This window comes from Clavelina lepadiformis, chromosome 3 (assembly GCF_947623445.1).
Source record: "Clavelina lepadiformis chromosome 3, kaClaLepa1.1, whole genome shotgun sequence".
Classification (NCBI taxonomy): domain Eukaryota; kingdom Metazoa; phylum Chordata; class Ascidiacea; order Aplousobranchia; family Clavelinidae; genus Clavelina; species Clavelina lepadiformis.
Window position 1 is genome coordinate 6,012,805 of NC_135242.1, and position 10,401 is coordinate 6,023,205.

The 10,401-nt window shown below is 38.1% G+C and overlaps 3 protein-coding genes across 5 annotated transcripts; 1 reads left to right on the plus strand and 2 right to left on the minus strand.

Moving 5' to 3' along the window:
* The first annotated feature begins 34 nt into the window (after window positions 1-34).
* On the plus strand, window positions 35-1,989 carry LOC143449732 (uncharacterized). The gene is made up of 4 exons (XM_076950044.1): window positions 35-214; window positions 523-606; window positions 1,014-1,073; window positions 1,284-1,989. Exons 1-4 carry the CDS (start codon window positions 35-37, stop codon window positions 1,743-1,745), a joined length of 786 nt encoding a protein of 261 aa, XP_076806159.1. The 3' UTR covers window positions 1,746-1,989.
* On the minus strand, window positions 1,980-6,897 carry LOC143449729 (neurotrypsin-like). Its single transcript, XM_076950041.1, has 17 exons — window positions 6,650-6,897; window positions 6,212-6,528; window positions 5,972-6,132; window positions 5,641-5,828; window positions 5,184-5,333; window positions 4,899-5,015; window positions 4,575-4,732; window positions 4,355-4,460; window positions 4,189-4,287; window positions 3,887-4,049; window positions 3,573-3,751; window positions 3,194-3,390; window positions 3,017-3,102; window positions 2,792-2,945; window positions 2,551-2,683; window positions 2,264-2,455; window positions 1,980-2,188 (listed from the first exon to the last, which is right to left on the minus strand). The coding sequence occupies exons 1-17, from the start codon at window positions 6,801-6,803 to the stop codon at window positions 2,064-2,066; spliced, it is 2,679 nt and encodes an 892-aa protein (XP_076806156.1). The 5' UTR covers window positions 6,804-6,897; the 3' UTR covers window positions 1,980-2,063.
* Window positions 6,898-7,117: 220 nt separating this feature from the next.
* On the minus strand, window positions 7,118-10,401 carry LOC143450499 (uncharacterized). 3 transcript variants are annotated; one of them, XM_076951067.1, is made up of 7 exons: window positions 9,883-10,401; window positions 9,417-9,732; window positions 8,864-9,104; window positions 8,607-8,678; window positions 8,402-8,533; window positions 7,969-8,227; window positions 7,118-7,899 (listed from the first exon to the last, which is right to left on the minus strand). In XM_076951067.1, exons 2-7 carry the CDS (start codon window positions 9,587-9,589, stop codon window positions 7,661-7,663), a joined length of 1,116 nt encoding a protein of 371 aa, XP_076807182.1. In that variant the 5' UTR covers window positions 9,590-9,732; window positions 9,883-10,401; the 3' UTR covers window positions 7,118-7,660. The 3 variants fall into 3 exon arrangements, with proteins under 3 accessions (XP_076807182.1, XP_076807183.1, XP_076807180.1); XM_076951068.1 differs by having other exon boundaries at window positions 9,417-9,727; window positions 9,869-10,401; XM_076951065.1 differs by having other exon boundaries at window positions 9,869-10,401.

Consider the following 10,401-nt stretch of genomic DNA (forward strand, 5'->3'; position numbering starts at 1 on the left):
CTTTGATTTTGCTTTTCTTTAATTTTTGTTCACAATGAAAGTTATCGTGGCCGGCTTATATAAAACTGGTACAAAGTCAATGAAGGAAGCTTTAAAAATACTCGGTTATAACGTATGGGATTACAGAGAACAGCTTAACTGGGTGGAAGGTGGTATTGAGGCATGGGAAAGGCTTTTAGAGGAAAACAATTCTCCGAAGCAATCATTGCAAAACGTAAGTTGCTTCCCAAAATATGATGAACATGCTTTCATAAACTGCTAGCAATAAAACAAGTTGTAATTTAAAATTCTGTTTATACGATAACTTTTCCAAATTCCTTAAGCGCCATTAAAACGTCCAAATATTCTTTTCAGCCCCCCGACAAGAACATGCCCTTATGTTAAATATGTCTTGATTACATGTAATTGCTTAATTTAGGTAATTATGTTGTATTTTTCATGAAAATAATCTCCAATCCAATAATATAAATTGGAATCAATTTGTTTTCAGTAATTAAGCACTCATTTACCCGGCATTTGTAGATGTTTAAATATTGTGAAGCGGTTACTGATGGTCCAGCTGCGTTGCTTTCGGTGGAATTATCAAGAGCATTTCCCGAATCTAAGGTACACACTACACTTACGACGTATTTATATTTTCAAGCTGTGTAGCCCTTTAGCGTTGCTTTGCGGTAATAGAAATCGGTGGTAACAACTTCACTACAAAGAAAATAATAAAGTTAATATACTGTATAGTATAGTACGGCATACATGTTACATTGTCACAGTATATTTTGTGTATATAGTTTGGGTACAACTGAAGAAACAAGATCAGCATTGCGAAAGCTCGTGTTAATAATTTAGAGTTACCCTTAGAGGGGCTACCTCTTTCCGCTTTCCGCTTTCCGCTTTCCGCTTTCCACTTTATTAGGCTCTAGTAGTTCTTGCTATGATTAAATTGCTATTATAAAAAGTCTACTTGATGTTGCTGTATCACTTCTATATATTGAAAAACACCTCTGTGTCTTTGAAAGATTATACTTTGCGTCAGAGACGTGGAGGAATGGTTCGAAAGTTATTCTGATTGTAGAAATGTAAGTATAGCTATGGCGCTAATTGCTTAGATTATGTGGTAATTGTACATTGTGGAGCTGAAGTAAGTTAAGTTTTAGTAAAATCCTTAAAATTGCTTTCTATAAATGACAACCGTTGAATGTTAATGTAATAATAAACAGGAATAGCCTAACATTAAACCTTCCTTCAATACGAAATGTCAAATAGCAACATGCAATAATTGATTGCAGACTCTAAATCAAAATCCAGTTTATCGCCTTCTTCTGCTTCTGTCGCCGACAGTGCGCAGACGATCCCAGGTGATGCGACTCATCAATGACGCGATATGTTGTGGACGCTTTCTTCATCCATTTTTTCTGCGTCATCGGAACGCCCCTAGCCCAATACTGAGCAAAAGAGCGTATCTTTCACACGTTGCGTATGTTATTCATAGTCTTCCCAAAGATCGCGTTCTTATTTTTAACGTAAAAGAAGGTTGGTCACCCTTATGCTCTTTTTTGGAGAAAGATATCCCTAATTGTCATTTCCCACATGTCAACCAAAGGCAACATAACAACGCTAGCATGTCTGCAATCTTTCATGATCTTCAGGAAAATGCATTCCGAAGAAATAGTGTTCTTCTAGAAACTTTTGTAGTTTTCATTTTCGTTGTGCTCGTTACGTGTTGTACTTGCTATCGATGTTTTTTGTGATAAAAGTTAATAACTAAGTTATTCAAGTTTGAGTCATTGACGATCGCAATTCTCTCGGTCTGTACTTGTTTTGGAACCAAGATTTATAAAATGCTTTTCTTGAACTTTCTAGTTTTGTTCATCGGAATATTTCTGCTCTATGGGTTTTCATGTTGTTGTTGATTTGTTTCTTATGTACTTATCACTATTGTCTTATGCATTTAAACTCAGCTTTCTCTGTAAAAATTACAACACTCACAATGCACATTGTGTTTATTTGTTCATATGAAAGCAGAGTATAATTATTACGTACAAGCAGTTGTCCAAAAATAGGTCTTTCTACGGAGCATTGGTGTTGCGTGTTATCCATTGCAAATAGTTTGCAACAACAGCGTAAATACCGGGGGAGTTTGGTTGAGCACATCCATTTCCAAAGCTCACGACGCCCCATACGTAATAATGATCTGCAACCAAGTTTAGTTTAAATTTACAGTGACCATATTACCATTGCATTGAGCATGCAGTGATCTCATACTCACCGTCATCGTCGCTATGGCAGAGAAGTGGTCCGCCCGAGTCACCCTTACAAGTGTCTACTCCGCCTCGTAGATATCCGGCACACAACATGTTTTCGGTGAGAATATTTCCGTATACCGTACGTAATCGGCATTGCTCTTTGCTAATGAGGGGTACCTGAGCTTGTTTCAAAAGCTCAGTGTACGGCAACTTGCCTTGAAAATATGACCAGAATATGTTGATATTTCGATAAATTGAAATTGTGAAAGAGCAACTTGAAAAGTAAAAGTGACAACATCGTTAAACGTACTGTTGGAATCAATTTGACCCCAGCCAACGATGAAGCAGTTTTTCCCGGCTGGAAATTGTGTTGTAGAAGTAGGCAGACATACAGGCTTCACCTCATTATTAAACGTTGCGCACCTTCCGTTGACTCCTCGGAGCTACAAACGAAATATGTTTGAATGCTTTGACTTGAACCAAGTTGCAACAGTTTGAGGTTAAAAAAATAAACAAAACGAAAATAACTTCTCTTAAATTGGCAACCTTACCTCTAATAATGCGATGTCATTATCATAACTATTCGTGTTGTATCTTTCATGACTTATGAGCTGTTGAAGTTTAAGATCCTGTTCGGTACCGTCAGATTCTTTCGTATTGTGATCACCCAAACGAATCGTGTAATAGTTGATCGGATACGAATCACTTTGAGTAACATAAAAAAGAAGTACTGAATACCTTATGTAGAAAATTTGGACGATGATTTAGCAACTTACCTGAAACAGTGCGCGGCTGTCAAAACCCAACAAGAGCCAATCAAGCTTCCTCCACATAGAAACTGCCATGGCAACCAAATTCCAGCCTATAATAAGTAACATGCTTGCCAACTGTTTGAGAAATGTCCAGAAGAAAACCATGTAAAGTAAATTAATTATTTTTTATTGAATTTACACCTGCCACGGCCAAGCATGAGCAGCAGCATTGTTGCCACCCACGATACGAGCTAGAAAGCCGTTGTTGGCACTTTTAGTACCGCATGATGGCATCGTGACGGTTGACGCAGTCGTTGTTGTAGTCGTTGTTGTTGTTCTTCTTGTTGTTGTTGTGGTACTCGCCGACACTGTTGCTATTGGTGTTGTGGTGGGAGCAGCTGTATAGGTTATAGTTGTTGATATTGATTATAGTATATATAGCTTCTAGATATATATACATATACATTGTAGATTCTCAAAAATGATACGTAAAGTTTGCAATTTCACAACAAATGATTCCACATGCATGTGCTCGGAAATGTATCTTGGCTTATAACTCGACAAGTTTATAGAGACTCACATTCTGTTCTGCAGAAGACCCCAGCATCGTGGTCCATTGGACAACTGACGTCATTATAAGAGTCGTGTGTACATTCATCTAAAGAGTTTTCGCGTCCGGTACACGACACGCCACTTAACTTGTACTGGAGATTGGTTCCATGAAATGTCATTCCTGACAACGCTTTCACAGCTCCTAGCCTAACAATTAAGGTTTATATTTGCTTCAAATTAAAAGGTTATGCGGTAGATGTATAGCAGATAACTTTCTCAACAATATTCTGCAAATAATAACCACACAGGTATACACAAGATGTAAATGAAGGTTGAACGAACCTAAACCCCAGTTGCTTGCAAGCAACGTTTGCTTCGTTGATCGTCCACCCAATGTTACAAACCAGCCCATAACTTCCGCTTCCCCGTTTAACTTCCAACCTTCCGTGGAATGACAATCCGGCAGTTAAGCGCAGATGGATTTCTTGGTCTTCCTCTTCAGTTTCTGTTGAAATGGAGAATATGACCCCAAATTGTACTTGTAGTGCATGCCAGTTTAATGAAAATTCGCATCTAAACAAGTTCAACTATGTCAGTTAAAATTGTAAGTCTGTCTCTCACTGCAAGTAAACATGCAGACTTACCACAATTAGCTTCGTCACTTCCGTCTGGACAATCTCGATTTTCGTCACAAACTTGAGATGAAGGAATACACAAATCACCGCACTGAAATTCGCTGCAACCTGTACGAGAATGCAATAAAGGTTTTCTTTCTTGTTTCTGAAAGCTTAGATGAAAACAAGATTTTACTTTTCACGCTTTTCATTTCGTGATGCTCCCAATTAGATGCATCTAGAGGTCTGATGCGACCAACGTCTCTTACTCTCTGATGGCTCAAATCACATTCTCTTAGAAACTAAAAATCAAATACGAATGGGTTTAAAGTTTAAAAATATAGAGAGTATAAGCAGTTCATGAAATTGCTGGAACGCTGGCACAGATTCATTCCAACAAACAGCAAATAAAATACCTTGTTGTAATCAAAGGATACGCAGCGAAACCTGCTTTCTTCTCGACACTTCTTAGCGCAAAGATAAGGAGTGGCGTGACGCCAACCGGAGTCATAACCGTGCGATGGTAGATCAAGCTTGTATTTTCTAGTGACCTCAAAATGGGAAAGATGGTCCTCTATTAAAAAGACAGAGAGAATAAAAACAAAAAAGGGCATTTACAACTTTTGCGACCATCTGACTTAGTTCACCGTTAGAAAGCTAACAGAAATAACTGGTGAAGCGTAGTAGTATCATAATACGTTGTTGATACAAATGGTTATAACTGATGGTGCAACTCTTACCGCAACCGTCCTCGTCATTTCCATCAGCGCAGTCCCTGTCTCCATCACACACGTAATTTTCTGTGATGCAGCCCCCGCCTCCGGTGCCGCACCAATACTGGTTTGTCATACAATGATCTGTTCGAAAATTTCAAATTTTTGCTCTCTCAAATTGCGTTTACAGATTACTAGTAAGTTGTAAAAAATAACCGCTAAACAACAGGCCAAACATTTTTAAGCATACGTAGTTGTAGGCTAGGTTGTTAAAACTACATTTCAACACAAGCAACACAAAAAATGGCGTACCTCTGCCACCTTCACAGTCTTCTTCGTCTGTGCCCCAGGGACAATCACTAGTACCATCACAAACATTACTTGGTTGTATACACCTTTCACCGTTTCTGCATGAGATAGTGGGCGACAAGCATAAAACTGATTCAGAGACCTCCTGAACACCTATAGTGAACATGGACACGCAATGGTAAACATTTTAAATATAGCAGATAATTTTATTCGTTTATTCCACAAAAGGTTTTGTAAAGCTGCATAAAAATAATGCGAAAGCTGCGTTTTGAATTTTACAGAAAGTTAAAATGTCTCCTTTCGAAATTTCATTTATAGTAATTTAATTTATAAGCATTCTAAGTCCAAGCGTGCAAGACACAGGTTAGAATTAGTTTATTCATCGCAAGTTCAAAACCGAAAAACCCAAAGTGAATTAACAGGTTTTGTGTAATTAATTTAAATGCAAGCAGTGTCTTACCCGAGCAAACAACACCAGCAAATCGCTCAGGTGTGCACGGATTTTCTTCTGCAACTAAGTTTCCTATACATAAGTTAAGATTCGCTTCATCACCCACGCAGCGAACGTCACGAAAAAAAATTGGCAACTCCCGAATCTCAGAAGAAAGTTTATTTTTGCGCAGTTTTAACGCTCGTTTCGCTCCATTGCTGTAACAGCAATTGATGAGGTATTACTTCAGAAAACGAGTCTAATTTGAATACTGTATGGTGATCGGTGGTCAGTTATCGGTAGTTCAACTACGGCGAAATTACAAATGGCAACGCTTTTTAATGTAGGCAGCAACCAACACCTGAATTGAAGAAAATTACAGACAACTTTGCTTTCTCTTCTGGTCCAGCGATTAGCACATACTGTTCCCCATCTATCATTCTCACGATTATAAACCTGAACTGCTCCCTTCGTACATCTTCCTCCTTTTGAGGCGCCCAAGCAATCAAGGCGTATATCACCCTGTGTAAAGAAAGAAAAAGCGTGGGCATTTTGGATGCCACCTTCTACAAAGCTTGTTAAAGAATATTTTGAATTTAACCGTAAAGCTTCCCAAGCCTCTCCACGGAATTGCTTCTTCTTCATGATCATCTTCTACTTCGCCACCGTCGTTTACTACTACTACTTCTTCTTCTTGTTCTTCATTTGTAAAAGATGGACCAAAAAGTGACTGCCAAAAGTTGTCGTTCGGAATTGTCAAGTCGTCATCGTTAATTAAAATGGAGAACGATGTGAACGAATCGTCTTGTTCCGTTATCGAAGACGAACTTCCCCCAAATGATTCATGGGAAATTTCCACTGATCCCCATACAGGAGCGCCTGCTGGCAAACCTGCACGACCTTGCTGTCTAGACCGCCCTGCAACAACGGAAAAGTTGTTCAAGTCGCTTTTATGCTAAATTTGTATTTAAAGGTTACATACCCGTTATTTCTGTACCCATTAAGTAAGTTCTGCATTGATTAATTTGTAGTCTTTTACCTCGCTTTTTCCCACTTCCAGTTCTTCCTCTCGCCGGACTAGGCTGCCTTTGCGCTCTGCCTCTGAAATTTCCATTCCTTTTTCCACTTTCACCCAAAGAAATGCATTGCATGCAAATGACAAACACGATAACTATGAATAAATTTACCTTCATTATTGCGAGCAAAATCTTAGCCTATCGACTTCTTGTCGTGTATGTTTACTTCGCTGAAGCCCGTATTGCACATTGCACGTAAGCTTATGCTCTGCAAAAATGATAGTGCAGTGACCCTTGAAATTGCCTTTGTCGCTTCGCCTCATTGCAGATAACTTGTTCGTTGTCAATCAACCGATAACATTTTCACATTTTTCTCAGTATTTTACAACTGACTGACTTGAGGAGTTTTAACTTATCACGAAAACACAAATTCACGGATATGATTTTGCCTTTCTCGTAATGACTATAATTGCTGGCTTCATGTAAAGGCAGTAATTACAGTAAATTTATTGTAAAATAAAATATAAAAAATATGTAAGCAAGTAGCAAAAACTGAATAAAATGGACAAAAACTGTTTCACACATCAGTAGCGTTCATGATGGAAGGACAGATGGGAATTGCCGTAAAATTTCGTATCTTTACCAAAATAAACTCACGACACAGCAAATAGTAACGGAAAAATGAAAATTAGTAAATTATTCTGATATATTTCAAAATGATGTGTGAAAGTAATTGCAATGGTATTTCATAAAATTTAAAATGTAATGCCATATAATTACATGATGAAGATTCTTAGAGGTTTCTTCCATTATTCTGGTGGAAGGGTTTCGCAAATGACGCTTACATAAAAAAGCATTTTTAACTTTAAGACAATACTTTAATTGTAAGCAGACGTAATGTAGAAAGAAAATTAATTGCTAATATGTCCAAACATCATTTTATCTGAGTATATCAAGTTATAATTAAACAATGACAGGTACTTTTTGCGCCACACTTGCGACTTGTTGCGATTTTGGTGTAAACTACTTGGTTTTTAATTGCCCTTTATGCTCGGCAACACAACGTTTTTTGAAGGCTTGGGTACGCTTTCTTGTGGTCGCCAAAACTTCTGATTTTCGTTCAATTGCTTTCCAACTTTCACTGGTCTGACCGATTTACTGTAATCCCATTCAAAATATCTTCCCCCAGGTGGCGCACGTTTACCGTTGTTTAAGTCCAGGGAGTGAGTTTGTTTGGATAGTGTCGTCACAGGATAGACTCCAGTCGACCAGTCTGTAAACGCGATACATTATCATTAAAATTTTACAAAAATCTGGTACTGATTGGTTATAAAAATCTTACGAGAAGCGTCCTTTGTCCCTTTACCGCCTTCCTCTGCGATATCCTCAAGAACTGCCAGGCGTTTGTGTATAGGTAACGATGTTTGCATTGCGGCCATTCTTTGCCTTCTTCGGTAATCAGCCGATATCTTGCGATAATAATTGTCGTTTGGCTTCAGTGACCTTTGAACTTGAAGTGGGGGGAGGACGAGCCTTTTCGGTTTATTAAATGGAAGGGAAGATCGCTTTGTGTCTGCCCTGCTATTTGCTTGAGAACAATCCTAATAACGCAAGTAAAGTTCACTGTGATCATGATTCATGTGATCTGACATGACATGACACGTTTGAAATAATATTACCCAGTATAACCAATTCGCGCATGGCATTCGGCAGTCGATATATCAAATTACGTTTGTTTTGAAAATGCGTAATAGTTCTTTTCGTATATGAATCACCTTTGCACTGTCGCTTGCACTTCTCGAGTCATTACCACTGCGTAATTCCTTCCTATCCTTGACTTCATCGAAGACACCAACCTCATTGGCTTGAGTAAGGTCGGGAATTGTTGTATTTTCGGCTTTGTAAAGCTGATTTCAAAAGTAATCTATTCAGATGATCCTTAAGGTATGACGTCACCAACAGCTGCATACTTTGATTTACCTTAAGTATATCTTCAGCCATGTCTCCAACGTTGCCCGGTTCAAATTCCTTGATTCGTCCATCCTTTTTGCCCTGGGTATAACAAACTCTGATGATAATGGCAAAGGGTGAACAAAAATAACCACAATAAACAGCTGAAACTAATTCTTTGATTGTGTGTAGGCGTACGTCCTACATTGAAGAAAGGATAAAAATAACGCTTCCCTCTAATGAATGCGTCATACCTTGTTAATGCTTACGTAATTCTTACGTCATACCTGATTGAGAAGTATCTTTGCTTTCATCATTCGTATCTTTACTGGATCCCGAATACGTTTGTACTTTTCACTTTCAGCTTTTATATAGTCAACGCTAGCGCCACCGTAGCGTCCCAGGTTTTTCAATGGACGCGTCCCCGCTACAAGCTTACTTTGGTCCCGCACAGCAGCAATTCGTCTCAGCAGGGCAATCTGGAACGCTTTCATTTCGTCATTCGCGTTGATGAGTTTGTTATTTACTCTATATAAAACAATAAGGTTATTAGTAATTCTAAAAAGTTCATAACACAAATGGTTAGCGCTTGACTGTTGACTGGGCAAACGGCAAAGGACGTAACCTATACCGGTTAGCAACCACTGCAAGTGGCGGTTTAGCTGTTACTCAGCAATCCAGCTTTATCGTTAACCGCTTGTGATTATAGTTATGAGTAAGTACGAAAGTATGTTATACTTAAGCATACTTTGTTTTTAGAGTTAAAAAAAGAATACATCAATTACTGAACAATTTAATCATAAATTTTGGGAATTTGTAGTAAGTTAACAAAAATCTTACCTGCTTAGTTTATTGCTTTCAATGACGCGGTCGTATTCGATCTGCTTTTTGATAAAACCAAGTCTTTTTCCTTCTATTTCGTTAACGACTGTTGTGTAGCGCCGTCTTTTCGTGTTTTGTTTGTATATACTTGCTACTCGGCCACCCATGGACAATGATAAAGCGTCAGCCATGGTTTTCACACTTGCGAAGGTTCGTAATCGCCGACAACAAAAAGTTTTGAGAAAATTGCTGGCAACGTGACTTGACAAGGTCGTTTAAAATCTGCAAGTTGCGCTTGTTTACGACTTCTTCTAATTCAGTTGAAATTTCTGTTCTGGACATTAACAATGAATTAGAAATGATCTAATAATAACTTGGCTAATATAAACTGAAGAAGCTATAATACAGAATAGGCTATACGCTTTTCCAAAAACCTGTTGTATAAGCACCTATTATTAATTAAATTCAACCTTTCTCTGTTGACTTTCCAGTTTTCAGTACGAACTTTGCCGTGGTCTTGGAAGATATGCCGGTTTATTTTTGTGCGCACTTTTGTATGGCACGATTTCTTTCATCACTTCTTGCCTTGTTTTTCCAATCCAGATAACTTCAGGTGATGTTATTATTTCAAAATGTTGTCATATTATTCAAACTAAAATAGACTAGACGGGTGAGAAATTTATACATATGACACAATCAACCCTGCTTCCGTAAAATCCTTCTCAAATGATCTTCGGCATATATAATGACTTTGATATGATTAAACCCTTTTAATATACGACAAAATAGCTGTCAGGAAATATTGAATTTCTATTGTCTTGTACTAAAGAATTAGATAGGACGAAATGACATGATGTCAGCCATTGAAAGATATACTTCTCTGTCGATTTAACCCGTAGAATAAACACGTCGTGTGCGATTCCAGGATCATAACAATGCAGCATTCTTACATGTCGCCACAAACAAAACAAAAAAACACATTTAAAATTAGATCGGCGTAGTT